At 34.0% G+C, this 19,274-nt stretch overlaps 2 protein-coding genes across 7 annotated transcripts in view; one reads left to right on the top strand and one right to left on the bottom strand.

Annotated features, from left to right (window-relative positions):
• Window positions 1-4,006, top strand: part of LOC111049316 (mucin-17) — a 40,395-nt gene extending 36,389 nt beyond the window's left edge. For all 4 annotated transcript variants that reach the window (XM_039423133.1, XM_039423134.1, XM_039423136.1 and 1 more), the window contains one exon: window positions 515-4,006. In XM_039423133.1, coding sequence (XP_039279067.1) covers window positions 515-3,456 — 2,942 coding nt within the window. In that variant the 3' untranslated portion in view covers window positions 3,457-4,006. The remainder of the gene's footprint in view (window positions 1-514) is intronic.
• Window positions 4,007-4,535: 529 nt separating this feature from the next.
• On the bottom strand, window positions 4,536-19,274 carry LOC111049318 (cell division control protein 6 homolog). 3 transcript variants are annotated; one of them, XM_022335354.2, is made up of 10 exons: window positions 19,121-19,274; window positions 14,433-14,666; window positions 13,601-13,714; window positions 12,967-13,172; window positions 11,977-12,146; window positions 10,041-10,287; window positions 8,630-8,768; window positions 7,662-7,858; window positions 6,211-6,351; window positions 4,536-5,620 (listed from the first exon to the last, which is right to left on the bottom strand). In XM_022335354.2, exons 2-10 carry the CDS (start codon window positions 14,656-14,658, stop codon window positions 5,534-5,536), a joined length of 1,527 nt encoding a protein of 508 aa, XP_022191046.2. In that variant the 5' UTR covers window positions 14,659-14,666; window positions 19,121-19,274; the 3' UTR covers window positions 4,536-5,533. The 3 variants fall into 3 exon arrangements, with proteins under 3 accessions (XP_022191046.2, XP_022191047.2, XP_022191048.2); XM_022335355.2 differs by having other exon boundaries at window positions 18,953-19,260; XM_022335356.2 differs by lacking the exon at window positions 19,121-19,274 and adding an exon at window positions 14,792-14,995.

The raw sequence follows: 19,274 nt of genomic DNA, 5'->3' as shown, positions 1-19,274 counted from the left end.
TTACCGGGTTTGAGAGTCGCATAACGCCAACATGAGAAGTTATTCATCTATTAAGCTGAATTGATTATTATAATACTTTTATGGAACACAGATACACGATATCACCACTAATAACCGAATTATGTGAAGTGAAATGTAATATAAAATATTAATGATAAAATATTCATATGACTTCCTATTTGTGGAGAAATCATAAAAATGTAATTTAACGGAAATTGATGGCTGCCGTAGCAGGTTCAATTAGTGATACAGAATCTCCATGAATAGCGTCAGCCGTCAGCAGTACTTATAAGGTTTATTTTCTACGTGTGCTTCACTGTGGCAATAAAAAATCTGTTTCATTGAACATTATGCAAAAAATACGATGATTGTATAATAATACGTTGTATGTACATGCATAAGGGTGAAGTTTTAAAACATAAACGAAAATGATCATTATTTAAAAAGGGTATTCTTCCCATTAAAACTCAATCAGAATATTGTGAAGTCAAAAAACTATTTTTAATGTTTACAGGTGGTGGTTCACAGTTTACATTAGGTACCTTATTGAGGGGCTCAACACCTTACCATCCTATACTGTTATGGACTTCCAAGCCTGGAGACATTCAATCGCCTCCATCGACAGCAACTATAGAACGCCTGACCATTCCTCCCACACCTCTATTCATAGATCGCACGAGATTTACCCTACCAATGCGTCTTTCAACCTTGCTTGAGGCTAAAGATGAATTGGTGAGAAAAAGACGAGAAAATGCTCTGCTCAGATCTTCATTGGTTGGTGCTTCAACCTCCCCTGAAAGGCCCACTCCTGGTGAAGGTTATCAAGAGATTCCAAAGATATGCCATGACAAGGCAGTACAAACACATTTTCCACCAGATCGACCAAGAAAAAGTCGGTCAGCAACGTCAAGACATTTTTCACCAGATCAACCAGGTAAAAGTCGGTCAGCTACGTCAAGACATTTTTCACCAGATCAACCTAGAACAAGTAGAGCAGCTATGCAGCCATATTTTCCACCAGATCAACCTAGTACGAGTAAAGCAGCAATACAATCATATTTTCCACCAGATCAACCTAGTACGAGTAAAGCAGCTATGCAGCCATATTTCCCACCAGATCAACCAAGCACAAGTAGAGCAGCTATACAGCCATATTTTCCACCAGATCAACCAAGCACAAGTCAAGCAGCTAAGCAGCCATATTTACCACCAGATCAATCAAGCACAAGTCGAGCAGCTATGCAGCCATATTTCCCACCAGATCAACCAAGCACAAGTAGAGCAGCTATGCAGCCATATTTCCCACCAGAGCAAACTCTTACAAGTACATCAACAGTAGGAATGCAACCATACTTTCCACCAGATCAACCAAGGACAAAAGAAGCAGCAACGCAAACATATGGTCTACCAGATCAACCAAGTACAAGTAGGTCAGCTATTCAAATGCATTCTGCACCAGAGCAACCACATACCAGAAGAGCAATGCAAATGCATTCTGCATCGGATCAACCAAGTACCAGTAGATCAGCTATTCAAATGCATTCTGCACCAGATCAACGACAAACCTTAAGAGCATTGCCAATGCATTCTGCACCAGAGCAACCAATTACCTTAAGAGCATTGCTAATGCATTCTGCACCGGATCAACCAAGTACCAGTAGATCAGCTATTCAAATGCATTCTGCACCAGATCAACGACATACCAGAAGAGCAATGCGAATGCATTCTGATCCGGATCAACCAAGTACTAGTAGATCAGCTATTCAAATGCAATCTACATCAAATCAACCACAGACCAGAAGGCCAGTACATCGAATACATTCTGCATCAGATTTATCAAGTACAAGAAAATCATCAATTCAGATACATTCATCACCAGAGCAGTCAGCTACATCAGATGAAGATAATGAATTCATGGAACATGAACCAAGAAAAGTGAAAAGATTGATAGGATCAAGGAAAAATATTTTGAAACAAAAATCACCCATAAGTCTCAGAGTCCCTAAAGTCTCAGAAAATACAGTAGAGCCACCCACAACACATCAAGAAGCTGTCAGGTCACTGGATGATTTTGTAAATTTGGCAGCTGAAAGACACTTATCTGGTTCTCAGTCACATTCGTCATCATCATCATCATCGAGCATCTTGACACCTTACACATCCCCTGAAAAAGCAGGAAAATTTGTTTCACCAGAACGCAAACGAAAGTTACCATCGCCTCCTGCTAATGTTTCCAAAACTGTACAAGGACCAATGGAATTTGCTGTGCAATTTGCAGATATGTTGTTCCCATTTGATGATTCTGATTCCGATACTAATCCTTTGGTTACACCAATCAAGCAAGTGAAACAATCAATTAATAAATATCTAACTGATAAATTTGATTATTTCTACTACCCAGGAGATGAAGCGTACAGGATCTCAACTCCTACAAATCAGCCTTGGTCAAGTTCTCCTTCTATTTCCTCTTCATCTTCATTCGTTCATTCAGCTGCAACTTCTCCAGTTGAAACTGAAACATCTCCTCGTTCATCATCAGACAATCCACATTTAACTCCAGTAAAGGATACTTCTTGTCAAGAGACGAAGACTCCGTCTCAAAGCACAAGTCCAGACTTTATATCCAGACCAATGAGTTCCATGGATCTATCTTCTAAGCAGAAAGCAACACCAACCACACCATCAACACAAGAATCACTCTTATCTTCGTTTCATTCAAATTCATCTTTGCAAAATGTGAGGGAGGGTTTGGACAGCTCTAACATGGAAGGTAGTGGGGAAACAGAGGCATTCAGTATTGTCTCAGCACTGGAGATTGCAGAGGGTGGAGCTGCAGGTTTCCACAATCAGCCAACTGCATCCAACTTGGAAAAAAGTACTTCTCATAACAATCAAACGACATCAATGGATACTGAAGTTGGAAATGAAGACTTAGCATCAATTCCGGAACCAGCTTCAACATTCTCTCTATTAAGTTATCAGAAAGAGCCATCAGCAGGAGAAGGAGACCAATCAATGCAGCCAGGGACAGCATCTAACACACTGACAGAAGGCAGTTCAAGTTCTTCATCTTCAATTCACCACCCTTGCCTGTATTCGAGAAGTCCCTTGCCTGAGATTACAGGTTTGGATGAGAAATATTTTGATGAGCTGATGCCTATGGAGGAGGATAGAGAGACAACAAGTGCTGAGATAGCTCGTACTGCAGTGAGTGAACCAATTGATTTCAGCTCACTGCCTTCTTCTAGCTCAATGCATTATAATGTTGCATCGTTTCCTCGCGGTAGCCACAGTGGAGTAGACATGCCAGCACAAATTACTCCTGGGCCAATGTCTTCAAGTCCCCATACTCCTGTCCCATTTATAAACCCCAGTCAAAATGAGCCTGATAATAGACCTGAAGAGACTGAGCACTTACAAACGAATAATCCTAGAAGCAGTAGTAACATGCCTTAACCAAATAACTGACAACTACCTAATGATTTCCACGCAGTGAGCTAGTTACATCAAAATTATTGATAAAAAAAAACAATAATTTTGATACAGAAACTTTTCTTCATTAAGGGAAAAAATAATTTGAAGTAATAAACTTCATATTAGTTATAATTGACATATACTTTTCTATTGTGTAGTTTACTACTAATAAAAAATAATACAAAATTTAATAAATATTAACAAAAAAATTATTTCTATAATCTGAATAGAATGAGTTGAGACTTGGACAAAATATCGTTATTGCGTAATTGTGATCTTCACATAAAACCCCCATATGACAACCCTACATTGACTATGATGTAAAAGATAATATGGGCTTGTATGTGAACTTTATAATTTCACACAATTCGGCAACGTGAATATATTGCTCAAGTCTCAGCTTGTTTTATTCAGAGTATATTATAAAAACGTTTGAACGTTTCACTTTCAAAAGTGATGAATTGGGTTTTTATGTATTGTAGACCAGTTAAACTGTTTTATAATTAATTGAATAAAAAGTTTTAATTATGTATGAATGGTTCTAGGTTTTTATTAATGTGGTCAGTTTAGTTATAGCATGACGTTTTGATGTAAAAAAGTTGCATGTACCAAATGCTAGTTTCATAAAGAAAGTTGCAAGAAAAAAGTCGTTTATTACGGGAGCAGGTGCCAATAGACTAAAGCCTAAATGCCCCAAGATCTAAGTTTAAACAGACATCAGCTATTCGTTTAAACCAGGAATGTAACACAATAAAAAATGCATCAATGTCTTCTAGTGCCTATATACACCACTAATATGCACCACTACGTTAGCGTTAAACGAACATGGTGCATATAGACCTAAATATTGACTTGGACGACATGCTTTGCAACCAATTTTCAGCGTGATCTATTCAGAAATCGACATCTTTGAAGTTCATTTTCAAGTAACGCGTGTAACTTAAGAAAGTTACTGTATTATTATGTTAATTTAGAGATTAAAATCAGTAATCATAAACCCACATACTAACGGTGAAACTATTAAAAAAAGCCTGGGTTATCTACAATTGAAATGATACCAATTTTATCGAATTGAAGGCACTTTATTAGTCTTGTTTGAGGACTTACATAAAAAATATTTCGTAAGTATAATACTGTGTATACATTTAAAATTTAATAAGAAAAATACAAAACATTTCTTATGGCAGTTCATTTCCATAAATAAATAATATTACCATAAGTTGAAAACAGCATTTTGAATATATAACTGTCAAAAGAGTAGTTTCAATAATATCAAAAGAGTAGCTTCAATAATATCAAAAGAGTAGTATTACAACAATAATTATTTAAACTGAATTTTTGTCAACAGTTATGAATCATTCATGATTCAGACTTCTACTCAGTCAGCTACTACAATAAAAGACAAAATAATATCTCAACACACAAGTCATATTTTTCAAATAATTTGAATTACCTGAATTATAGCATGGGTTTAAAACCAACAAATTACTTTTAACGCTTTTCGTAATACAATAAATAAAGCATATTACATTCATTTGTAAAAATATTATGAATTGAATTTGCAAATAAAAATCGGAAAATATTTTTATAATCACAAGCAAAAAAGAGTAGATTTCGATTCAAAACAAATTATTAAAATAGTGAATATTTTTTTCATTTTTATTAAAACAGCTTAAAACAAGTTGCAAGATACTTTGGATATGATTATCGAATTGAAAATGGAAAGGGGTTTCTTATTCAACTGGTACTTGTATTAAGTATGGTAGTTGACTGTATTTACACGAAATCTTATGGTCAACTATTTATGATACTGTATTACTGAACTAATATTGAAACTGCTACAAAATATAAAAATGTTATCTTACAAAAATCTACAGTAAAATTGAGAATTTATGAATCAGTGAAATTCTCATCTATCAAAGCGAGGAAATCCCTTGTCATAATATCACCTATAAAATAATGTACTACATTACTTGTAATCCTTACCTAAATATTCAGTCATAAATAAAAACAATAAAAAGTAATCAAAGCAAACACAACAATTACCATTAAAAGCTAGTTAAAACTTATCTTCCAAAACAGCGGCCAACAGTTTCTTGTCTTTGAGAGTTGAAACCATTTCCTTTTCATCCCACTGAAGATTAATCTGAAAAAAGCAAGTGAACAGATGATATTGATGCAAGAAAACTTATCCAACAATAATTATAATTCAAAGAAAATACTCAGAATTAAATAATTATTATGAATATTCATTAGCATCACATCTCTCATTTATTTCCATCTGTAAAAAAAATATTTTTCGTGTGCTATTACTCTATGTTATGTTCATTTTATTCATTGTTAAAAATGTTCTGAATTGTTTTTGTTTTCCTAATCGTCTCTAGAGTTATTAATGTAATAAATTGATAAATACTCCCATCCAAGATATATGAAGCTTATATAAAGTTAATAATGTAATAAATTAATAATACTCCCATCAAAGATATATAAAGGTCAAGAACAGGATCAGGAGTGCGCCTGGTTGCATATTTATAAATGTTTCTTAGATTAAACATACTTGGATGAGCACGACTTTGTTGTTCCAAGTACTCTATAAAATCGTAATAAATAAATTATTGAAATAAATTTCAAATGAATTACTATCAAACATACTGAAGACTTCTGCTACTGCAAATATTGAAAGCAGGGAGAACAGCTATAAGGACATTTTATAGAAGCTATAATCACATTACATACCTTGGACAGTCTATTCTTAGTTTTGCCTTGCAGTTTGAGAACACCTCTGGACTCCAGCAAACCAATCAACGATATCAATTCCGATATGTCTACCGCTTGCAGGTTCCGCTTGTCACATACTTTGGTATAAGCTTCATGTAACTGGAAAATAAACAATTGAATAAATAATATATCGAAAAATTGTCTCATAAAAGAATTTAGGCCTACTAATCTAAATAATCATACTAAAACTAAGTTTCATCCATCTCTCATCATGTCAGATTACACAAGCATACAGTTATATAACTGAGATCACAAGCATAAACCTAGTACTGACGCGGGCTTCATCCTATCCTCAGAGAAAAAATGTACTAGATTTTAACCCAAATAGATGAATCAGTAATATGTAATTCCATGAAATGATAATTGAATCGAGTAATAATTATTGAATTGAAAAATTAGTAACCCCAATATTTACTATTTGTAAGAGAACATGTTTCAAGTGAGTTACCTTGACAGGTTACTATGTATTGTCATACAGAGAAGATAGTGTAAGAATATATAGGCTGGATGATAACCTAAGATAATATATAGAATGGTGTGGGGCAATATGTTTAAAATTTCACTGTTTGTACAACCTGTCCAAGTAGTTCGTGAAGCTATGCAATTTTGTAATTGTTCTTTGACAAAAATAAATTATTTATTTATTTATGTGACACTGGTAGTCTCCCATATTGTGCCGTTCATACAATCTCACCCGACTAACACAGTAATAATCGACAGTCACCTATAATCGGCTTGAACAAACAGTGAAATTTGAAACATAAACGCCCTATAGCATGGGATATTTTCTTATGCTTTATTTTCTTTATAATATTGTAAACTGTATCATGGTAGTTGAAATGCTAGGAAAACAATAATTACATTAGTTGAAATTCTGAAGAAAATTCTTCTTGAAAAAATTACTTCTTCAAAACACAAAGGGCCGGTTTCCTAGCTCGGGATTTAGTCAAGTTCTAAACTTTAAACAGCTGGAGTCAGAAAATTGGCTTTCCGAAACGGGGCGTAGTCGCAGTCCACGTTTGAATTAAATTTCGAAAAACTAGAAAATTGAACACAAAATAAAAAGAGATAATAGTGTAAAGCTTCAGCTATTTTGAATTCTTTAGGAATGTTTAAATTCTTCAAGGAAAAACGTTTCCAATTATAGAAATGAGGAAATAAAGATTATCATAAAAACTGCGACTACGTCAGTTTCGGAAAGCCAATTTTGTGACTCCAGATGTTCAAAGTCTAGAACTTAGCTAAATCTCGAGCTCGGAAACCGGCCCTAAGTTCGATTTAAAAAATTAATCTGTTCAGAAAATTTGAATTATTAAAAACACATACCCTGCCATATTCAAGTGGAAAATAATTCAAGCATTGTTAAAATAAATGAGCATTTCTTACAATACAATGAAATTTGACAATACCTTTCCAACAGTGATGTCTTTGATCTTTCCCTGTTTCATTAGCAATAAGACTGAACAGAGAAGCAACTTCTGTTGCAGAGGAAAGCTCTCGGAATTATCATCGTCATTTTTGCTCAACGATTGCGAAGTTCCATAGACATTGCTCACAACATTCATGACTTGAGTAAGAGTCACTCCATTCAGCTTCTTGTCGTCACCTGAAAACAAGAGACAGAATTCTAAAAATATGCAGATATTTTTCCAAAAGGCCAGATAACAAGAGTATAAAATGTACAGTAAATGCAGTATTCTACACAGTAATACAACCCTTTCAACAAAAGGGAAAGCTGATCAGAACAATTTTTGCGTTTGTATTCTTTATAAAGTGATCAGGCTACCACCAACATTCATTACTAGGTTTAGTTTGTTTCAACAGGTGATTCTAAACATGAAAAACCACATTTTAGAGTAACGAATATGAATAGATATTGTGACTCGTTACAAAAGACCACTGTTTCAAGCAGACTCTCAGCGCTCTTCAATCATTTGCTGTCCATCTCATCTAGATGAATAAAGAAATACTAAAAAATGGGACTGAAAAGGAAGCACTACTAGTTAATTTACTCCCTAGGGATTGAAAGTAACCCCACATGGGTGGTATCTCTATGAGAGTAGTGTTCAAGGTCCCAGCTTCAGTCATTGAAGATGGTAATCCTGATTATGGGTTGTGTTGAAGCAAGCTATTTGAAGCTAAGAATCATGATGGAGGAAAAGTCGTGTACAGTTATATATTCTGTTAATACAGGGGAAATGTTGTTGGCATTAATTGGAATCAATAATTGAGGCCACATTCGAGGTAGCGCTTACAGCAATAGACCTTAACAAATATAATCATGTTAGTAAATAAATATATAATGGAACTTCCAAGATGGCGATTGTCTACTTTTCATTAACCTATTTCTAGCCTACTGTTAATTGATCTATTTTACCTATGTTGGACTGTTCGTGAGAAAGCTCTATCACCCTGCGCGCCATGTCGAATGCTCGTCTCACATCTCCTGACATGGCTGCCACTTTACTAGCCAGAAGCTGTAAAGCATTTTGAGGAAATATTTTGTCAACGCCTGCCTGCAAAAGCAATTAAACATTCTCAATTTAACAAGAAATGATTTCAATTTTATCAGAGACAAATAATACAAAAAGCGTTTTAACCGTATCTTTTCTCTATGATTCTATCAAGTATAATATAATAAAGCATTCCAATTCACTAGAACTAATCAATTACAAATGAGTAATTTTCATGCACAATTTATACAGAAATAAAATAGGTACTTTAAGTTCATGAACCTTGAATTACAAAAATAAGATTTCAAATCGTTTTAATATTATCAATTTTGCTGGCTATAATATCCATGAAGCTAAACAATCAATTTTCTTCTGTTTAATTACCTACATATTTTTCTACATTTCACACAAACATAATCGAATAATAATTTTATCACTTTCGAACGAGCATATATTCAATTTTTCCTGTTAGTACGGCCATAGGATGCTTCTTTGAGTTCACTTGAGGTGATGGCACACCAAGCCGGACACGAACGGACAAAATGACCGCTCCGACCGAGTGAGAAGGTTTTGCATTGGAGTAGACGAGTCCATGACGCAACAGACGCCTCCAAGCATTTTGTATATGCGCAGTGCATTTTTTTGTCAAATTGTGTCGTGTCCGGCCTATAGTGAGGTCCACGTTATAATGACAGTATTTGATCAACTTTGGTTTTGCTATCCTTGTCTATTATTCGACAAAGCCGGTGGTACTATCCTTTTCTAGGTCCACAATGATGCCAATTATGTTTTTTACAGTGTAGAAATACAATTAATTAATGCAGAGAATCGGCATCGCTATTCTTCTATCTTTATCCACTGCCATTATAACGTGGACCTCACTATAGTATTACATCAACCTTATTGATTCTGTTTGTCCTTAATTCCGCATGGTAATTCATCATTCAGTCAGAACGTTTTTGCTATAAGTTTAGAATACGACAATATTTTTCGTGGAAGTTCCTGCACTAAATATAAACTTGTCGATTTTTATTAAACGAACATTATTTATTCAATGATAAACAAAACGCAATTCATTAAAATGATTAGGGAAGGACCAACAGGCACAGCCGAAAACTGTTCCTTCCCCAAATTTCGATTCATTTAGAACGTCAATACAATTCAATTTTTCAAAATGTGAATAGTTTGTGTTGTGTGACTTCAGGATCTCTCTGTATTGTGTATATGCATCAAAGTATACTATTATACTCTATTTCATGTATGTTGTGATTTTATGATTTATACTATTACATTATGGAATGGTGACATAGCATAACATATATAAGTGAAAGTTACCTCTTTCAAGCGATGGCTGATGATTTCAATGATCTGCACTCTGGAATAGGGTGGGAAGTGAAGCAGCTGCGGCTTGAGCTGCAAGCGCGCCTGCAGTCGTGGCAGCATTCTGTCAGTCAGGTCCAGAGCATTGGCAATGCCGATCAGCACAAGTTGGCATTTCGCTAGCGAAGGCCATTCAAAAACAGTGTACAACAACGACTGGTTTTTGCTCTCCAATTGGTCCAGCTCGTCAAGGATTAAAAGTCTGCAAACAATTATAAATAATCTATATTACAAATTACTGGCTTATACACGTACGGTATAGAAAATCCACGAATGACGCATCAATACGTCTGAACTACTGGAATGATTAACTTGAAATTTTGCATACAGATTCTTTATTTACAGAGGATGGTTATGGACCTATTTTCAATTCTTCAATATTTCATTACGTCAAGTTTTCAGTTTGTCAAGTTTTTAATTGAAACCTTGCGGAGCACGGGTTACCTGTTAGCTATAAATAATCTTATGAGTCACTTTTATAACTTTGACTTCAGTACTTTTATGACTTGACTGTTGAGACCGGACGCGTTTCATAGCACAGGCCCCAACTTCAACGTATTTTAATACTAAGATACTCCCGGGAAACGGCCGGGAAGGCTGTAAAAACCCGCGTATAAGGTATAAGGTAAGGTAAGATACTCCCTGAGTATTGAGCACTGAGCATCTACAGATGTGAACTAATAAGAAGAGGCCTAGTTGTTCGGTGCGGGGCGGGCAGAAGTTGAAACAAGCGAACTGCGCATGCCTAACTGCGGTATTCCTAATATGAAATTACGGCATGCTAGGCTCTTGTCTCAAATAGCTGGCAAAACTCAGCTGGTTGATCAAATGTTTTTGCTATGCTTAGTATCGTCTTGATGCTGTGAGCTAAATCCATCCAGGGATCAAGTTGTGAGTCCGCGACTGTAGATATTGCTTGTAAGTTTTTTGACGATGTCTTGCATTTGTTTTTTAATTTTCTGACAATAAACGAATCTTGAATCTTGGTACTTAATGAGTATTAAAGTACTCCCTGCACGATGAAGATGGGACACAGTGCCTTGAAACGCGACCAAACTTTACTGGTGAGTTATAAAAATTATGTTGTAAGAGTAAATAAATTGACTAAATGGATTATTCATATACCAACAGTTCAAGTGAGGATGAAAACATTAGAAGAAATTCAAGTAATCATACTTCATATAGGCTAGGTGAAAAATAATTTGGTTGATATTATATATTTCACAAGAACTAGAAAACAATTGGCAAGAATAAACGAATAATGGTAAGTTGAACCATAAAGTAAATATACTGTTTAATTGCCTAGATACCTATTTATTTATCTCTGGTTGAAATTACAAAATGAACTATCATAAACATTATAAGATAAAATATAATGGAAATAATCCTATATTGTGCTAACTATTTTACCATAAGAATTTGAAAGTACTTAGCTATCTGATAGGAATGTGACTAAATTACACATGAATACTAAATTGAAACAAGGTTCTTTTTGTTCCAGTTCAGGAACATCATGAACTTGACCTTTGTGAAAGTAGTGTTCATTCTAAACCGAGAACATAAGAAGGAAAATTTTTTGTGAAGTTGCAATACTGTAGTTATTTACTCAGTAGTTGATGAACTTATTAAAATAGGAAGCTATTTTGAACTGGTGTTATTTATTATTTTAAATTTGTGTCCAATTATGGAATTATGAAGAAATTTGGATTTTTAAAAACCAATATTCGAGTGAATTTTCAAAGAGCGGGTTAGATTTGATTAGATTTATTTATTTGAATTGAAATATTATAGAGGTTATGTAGAGATTTTGCTTCTAGAAAGGCATATTCCAAGATCTGCAGCATAATACAGGAAACAGTACTTAAAATCATTACATAAATTATCCACTTACGTCATTTTTTTACTACTTGTGATGTATTTTTCAATCGCTGCCAACAGTTTTCTTTCCGTTCTGGGAGCAGAAACCTGAATTCCTAGCTCTTCGCTTATCCTGTTATAGAGTGCTGTTTGTGAGCGGATAGATGTACAATTTATACAGACTACTTTGAACTCCTCCCTTATCTGAAATATAACAGAAGGGTCCATCATTAGGATATTATAAGGATACATGAGGTTGTATGATTAACCAATCAATCAAGTTCACTTGTGACGTCGTTGATCACAATAAACTTTCATACACTCTTTTGCAAAAATTATACTCGTAACATACATTTTTAAATTTGAAATTATTCACTATATTCTGAGTTATGAATTCTATCATTTTCAAATTTAATCTATATTTGACTAAGTTACCATATACACACAATAAGCTTCGGTTGACATTTGTGGTTCTTTGAACCTTTGGATCCTTGAATGCGTCCCTTCAAAGTTACCTTATCACAGTATAGTTTCATTCAACTTGACAGAGAGACTTGAGAAGCAATGATCGCGTTTGTTGATAATTCCTTAGTTGACTCGAGGATAAGGATAAAAATTAGAACAAATATTGAAATGGAAAATAATTTATGAATAAATGATGGGAAGAGAGAGAGAGAGAACATGAATGATGATCAATCTAATGCTGATAATAATTTATTTTATATTGAATGTACAAAGAGGATTTGTATCAGACGTTAGCGGAATTGTTCATCTTCAAATGTTGAATTGAATGAAATCCGCTATGTTAACTTCAAAACAGTACTTGGCTTGAAAACTTACTTTAAAAACGTTGAATTCAACTTAATCCACTATCTGACCTTTAAAATGCTACTTGACTTAATACAAGTCATACTTCAAGGATACTAGAGACATGCAGACAAACACTTCTGAACATCTAGTATCAATAAAAATTAATTTAGGTATCTATTTATTAATTTATACATTAAATCAATTGTTGATATACCTCAGAAGTGTTTAAAATGAAGTTGAGTGAAGCTGTTTTTCCCGTTCCAGGTGGACCAGAAATGTACAAAGTTCCGGATTTTCTTTCATTCAGACTAGATTCGAGGAACTGACGAAGGTGGCTAATTTTGTCATCTCGACATGGAAGCGACTGTGGTGCTGTGCTGTGGAGAGCTCGTACTGCTTCCTGATAATCATCGTTCTTCTCTGAAATTCACAAAAACATTCAGTTTCCTCTATAAACTTTACATACGAAAGTGAAAGAAGAATAGCACAAGTATTGCCTTATTATTTTATCTACAAATCAGTGTCATTTGTATCGTGAACAAAGAAATGAAAAATTTTGAATAAATTAATTTTTCCACAGTTGTGAACTTCAATTTGAATCTCATCTAGACTACTAGGATTTACTTTGTAATCTTATACAAGATCATCAACATTTTAAAATGTTCATAATCTTGTCGATCATGTTTAGTCTCACAAATATTTTCAGCGAGACAAAACATTATCTCATTAAAAACTGCACATGGTGTATAATACTCCATTCAATGTCTAATAATACTAGATTAAGCCCAATCACATGATAATAGTTTTCAAAAATTTATAAGTGAGTTGGAGATGTTTGAAAAACTCACCATCAGGAAACAATCGTTTTCGAGAAGGGCTATCTCTAGATGGACTTGTCAGAGACAGCTTACTGAGCAGAGTACTAGGTGTTGATTTTCCTCGTTTGGCTGGACTCATTCCATCTATAAAAAGAAGTTAACATGACCATTTTACACTTATAAAACAGTACACTAGGAAGAAAAGTCGGGCTACTGAAGTTCTATTGAAAGGTCCAAAACCTTTTCACATTTTATATTTTTTATATTGAAAATCGTATATTAGTCTCTTTTATTCAACATTGTATATTGTTTCCTATCGTTTAATATTACTGTATATTGTTTTCTCAAGAGTTGTATTGTACTTCATGGAAATTCAAATTTATAATTATTTTATTACATAAGGCCTGCTTCCAATGTGACATTCAAGCACACAAAACTAAATCTGATCCAATTGGAAACTTATTTCATTTTTACAACAAATAAGTACCTATACAAGAGCTCCTGCTGTTGGAATGAAATTTTGAAACAAAAACTGCTCCGCGATCACATTAATAAGATAGTAAGTCAGAAGCATAGTTTACTTTCATATTATCCAGTTTGTCTAATAGTGATATAACAATACATGAATATAAATAGCATATTACGTATAACAGTAGTAGAAGGAAAAATAATCATCAGAAAATATAAAATAAATCATCAACTGACATAAGCCATGAAAATTAATCACATGAAGGAAGTAAAATAAAGCTATCATTTAAGGAATGATTAGCTTATAATATTTAAATTATGATTTTTATTTCTTATATGAAAAATTTCTTCAAGAATTAAAAGTTTAATATGAATTGTTCATTCAATAACTTACAGTTTTGACTGTCAGAGATCGAGCATTCTGTGAATTTCCTTTTCGATGGAGAGTTTACTTCGAGAAGTAATCTATTATTTTTCTTCTCATCCTCGTTCAAAATCGCCTTCTTTGGTGAAAAATCAGGATTCTTTGCACAGTTTTCCTTTTCAAACTTAGTTTTAGGGATCAACTTTGTTGCTTTCTTTCTGGCACCAAATGGAATCTTAGTTTGAATAGGCGCCATAGAAGTTTCTGAAAAAATAGAACAAATTATGATCCAACACAGTTTCACAAGCGCCAAGATTTTAGCTGATATTTGAACAGTTTAATTTTATTGAAAATATAGATAGATAGAAAGTTATGGAAAGAGAACTCACTACTTATTAAAGAAGTCAGTTGTAAATGGCGAATTTCTCCAGTTGTAGATGACAAAACACAACACGAGTGAGTTATTATCTATGTTGAGTAAAAATTAGAAAACCTTACACATATATTAGCATTACTTCTTTAACCATTTTTAATCAGAACACAGGTCTACTAACTTATACACTATTAAACTGGAACAGAGCCTTCAACGCTTCAATGTGGTCCAAATTATGCAATGAAAATGAGTGGATGAAAACTCCTGAATCAGCAGTTATGGAAAGGTTTTGTTATTACAGGAATAGTCACAATTCAAAGTAGTCATGCTGATTCAACACTTGCAAAAAGTAGTTCAGTAATTTTCAAGTGTCCTAATTTATTAAAGAATCAATTCGCTGTGACGAGATATACACGGTAACTGATAAGTAACCTATTGAAGAGTTATTTCGTTAATAATCATCCATGAATACTCAAGTTTTGCGCACACAGAAAACTATGGTTGAATGGTTGAAATTGTCTCGTTGTCATTGCCGAACCAAAGTATTTTGTAAATACCACTAATAAAGTATTTTCACACTTATAATAAAAAAATGCAATTAAAGGAGGAAATATAAAGTTGAAACACAATCATAAAATAGTACTAATAGAATTTTAAAAATTGGAATTTCAATTTCTGTTTTTGTGAACCTACTGAGGATTAGATTAAATTTCTTTATTTAGTAGCCTACCTATGTATGTTACAATATTTACTGGCTTACACACTAATTTACATTAAATGACAGTAATTCTAATTATTCACAAAATTTACAAAGTGTGAAAAACTAATGAGAATAAAGATTGCATACAATTTGAAAAACGATAAATATCGGGACCGAGAACCGCTCTGGGGTACAAAAGCATAAAAAAATTATTATGAAAGAAGAAAATTATAAATAACATTCATACAGAAATGTTCTATATAATCACAGTAAATTGAGATTAATTCCCAGAGGAATGCAAAAATTTCTCTCACAAAGGCCCAGTTGCACAAAAGCCGGTTAAATTTTAATCCTGATTAACTTCACGTGAACCAATTCAGAGACCATTTCAAAAAGATGGATCTACTGAAATTAATCAGGATTGAACCCGGGTTGATTGATTGATTAATCAGGATAACCCGGCTATTTTGCAACCGGCACTAAGTACCTGATTGAATGATTACAAAAGTTCAACTCAACAGCTGAGTCATAATGTTGACATAGTCCCACACACATGAACTCGCTCACTCACGTCCATCACCAACAGACGACGAAATAATTATTATCAGCTGTTTTCTCAAGGATGAATAATAATTGTCCTTTTAATGTCATTCAGCGAGTTTTCCCAGGGATGAGACCCGGTTTGTGAATATGCCTAGCGCCTAGGCCAATTCGTCTAGATTAGAAGCTATTAAAAATTAATTGAAAGAATAAGACGTTGATGTTGTCAATATCATTAAATTAGTACAAAGATTAATTTACATTACAGAACCCGGTTTCACATTGGTATTCAACAACATCAACGTCTTATTCTTTCAATTATGGAGAAATACCACTACATCTCATACCATACAAAAACTAGATTGTTTTTGATAGAGTTATAGAATGACTCATAAGTAACTTGAAATTTTATGTTAATAGAAGCCAGCCAAGTAGATTTTAAATAAATTCAGTAGTCTCCTAGATCTCCCGGACCTAATTGGACCAGAGCCGGTGCAAATTGGGAAATATGAGTTAACCAGGTGGTTACTGCATAAGTGAACGTACAATTCAAAAAATATCTTATCCTAATTTAGGCTGGATAATTGATAATTCTTATCAATTCACCATAATATAATTCAGCATTTTACAACGAGTAGGCCTATCCTAGTGTAAAGTAGGTACTTTGATAATTGGATTGACGGTTCTAACTTCGATGGCACACCAGCACATTTAAAATGTTTCATCAAGACTAACATAAATTTGTTATAATGATTCGCAGGCTTTTGCCCATTGTAGGCAGGAACGTTTTGATGAAGGTCTGCTATGGATGTTTCAGCACCGATGTTGCAGAAGTAGTACCGGTATCAAGTAAGTAACTTACTGTAGCAAATTTTCAGTAAAAATGAAAAAGTACATTTTTCACATCTCACTAATCAACGATGTAAGGTGAATATCAACCCCATGATTCAAGAAACTGACTCAAATGCAAGAAATACGTATGCAACAAAATATCTTAGAAAGATGAATGGTTTCACAATAAATGGCCTATCAACATGTTTTCAGACTAGCCTATCAAACCTTTACAAAAATGTTTTGATACCGAAAGGTGTAATTTTAATTGCAGTAGATGAAATGTTATATAACACAAAACTGGTTACCTTCTTTCTACAAACAAGTTATTCATTTATGAAAGATTTAGATGGTTTAAGTGCCACTGAAAAGTCAATTTTCATGATCTTTATGATTTTATTAATAAATTAATTATGAATAGCTTCTTATGATCTTATATAAGATCAAATAAATTATTCATGATTTATGTTTTTGCAAATCAAGGTTTACAATATTTTCATGGTAGCCTACATTGAGAATACCGGTACGGTAGGCCTAGTTCTTTAAGCATTTCAGTCATGATTTTCATACCTAGCTATGTAATAAAAATGACCATGGAGGTTCCTCCATGACAACAGATTAGATATTGAAAGATAATTATTTTGAAGAAGCAGAGGAAGTCTTAACTCAAGATCTGGAAAAACTTGGAAGATATTTTCGACAATGGCGCTTGAAGCCAAACGCCAGCAAGACAGAGGTTTCATGCTTCCACCTAAACAACAAACTTGCCAAGAAAGAACTCAAAATTCAATTTGAGAACACATTGCTCCTCCATAACAGCACTCCTAAATACCTCGGCGTAACACTCGATAGAACTCTCTCCTTCAAAGCCCACTTAGCAAAAACAGCGGAAAAGTTGAGGACCAGGAATAATGTTGTTCAAAAGCTTTGTGGAACTAGCTGGGGGGCTTCAGCTTCAACCCTGCGCTCAACAGCTCTGAGTCTTGTATTTTCTGCTGCTGAATATTGTGCACCTGTGTGGCTAAACAGTCCTCACACACACAGAATAGATGCCCAACTCAACAATACAATGAGAATGATTAGTGGAGTCATCAAATCAACACCTACTGAATGGCTTCCAGTTCTAAGCCACATACCACCACCAAACCTGCGTCGTAAAAATGCTCTCATCAGAGAATTTGAAAAAATTTCAAATAACCCAGACCTGAGAATACATGAGGATATTGAAAATGCAAATAAAACCAGCTTGCGATCAAGAAAACCACCAACAAAAACTGCAATCGATACTGCTACAGAACAGAACTTCAATTTGCTTAGTGCATGGCAGCAGGAATGGACTATGAAGCAGCGAGATCAAATCCCATGGTTCTCCCAAAAGCCACCAGGTTTTGGCTTACCAAGGAAAGCTTGGTCGACTCTAAACAGAATTAGAACCAAGCACGGTCGATGTGGTGACTTGTTGTATAAATGGGGCAAAATACCATCGCCCTCCTGTGAATGTGGGGAAAAACAAACAATTGACCATATAGTGAAAGAGTGTGCAATCACAGCCTTCAGAGGAGGAACAGAAGAAGATTTCTTGATGGCAACTCCAGAGTCAATAGCTTACTTAAACGGACTGGATATATGACAAGGGATTATTCCAATGATGATCCTGAAAATGGAATGGATACTGATTGATACGTCTTGAAAGCCATACGCTAAATATATATATATATTATTATGAAGGTCTAATAGTCTGAATAGTCATTAATTTGTAACCAGATGTTTTGGTTAAAGTAAGGACTGAGAAATGTGATCAAATGTCAATTCTTTAATAATGTTTTATTTTATAGTATAAATGTTGCCATAGAATTCAGCATTCTCTAAACTATAATTGAAATAGCGAGGAAATAATTTCAAATGACATAATATACACATACTTGTTGGATCATTGATCGTGAACTAACTTTATAAAATAAATGTTCCAAGATTATTAACTTATTAGGCCTACCTACCAACCGTAGGCTAACCTAGCCGTAGACTTTATAACGTTTTATTTAGAATTTTGACTTCTTTTTGTAGATGTAATGGAAGTTGTTGAATATTGAAAACTTCTGTACTTACATTGTAACAAATCCAGTAATATACAACATACAAATTAATTGGATGAGTCCTGATTTTATCAGTCTTCACTCTACGATACTGTAAAGCATGATAATATTTGCAATTTGAATAGTTATTTCAATAATTTGGTAAGAAATTTATGATATAGTTGATAAAAATCAAACTAACCTCTACAACAGAACACAAGAAGATCTTTACGAAAGACTAGAAACTAAAAACAATAAAAAAGATGCTGCACTAATCAATTTTGTGGTTATGTCTTGTGTGATGAGATGACGATGGCTGGTGAAGTGTCACTTTTGGCGCGAAATTCATGGAGGTG

This window comes from Nilaparvata lugens, chromosome 3 (genome assembly GCF_014356525.2).
Source record: "Nilaparvata lugens isolate BPH chromosome 3, ASM1435652v1, whole genome shotgun sequence".
NCBI lineage: Eukaryota > Metazoa > Arthropoda > Insecta > Hemiptera > Delphacidae > Nilaparvata > Nilaparvata lugens.
Note: the sequence above shows the minus strand (reverse complement) of the source record. Positions and strands in the feature narration are given on the sequence as shown.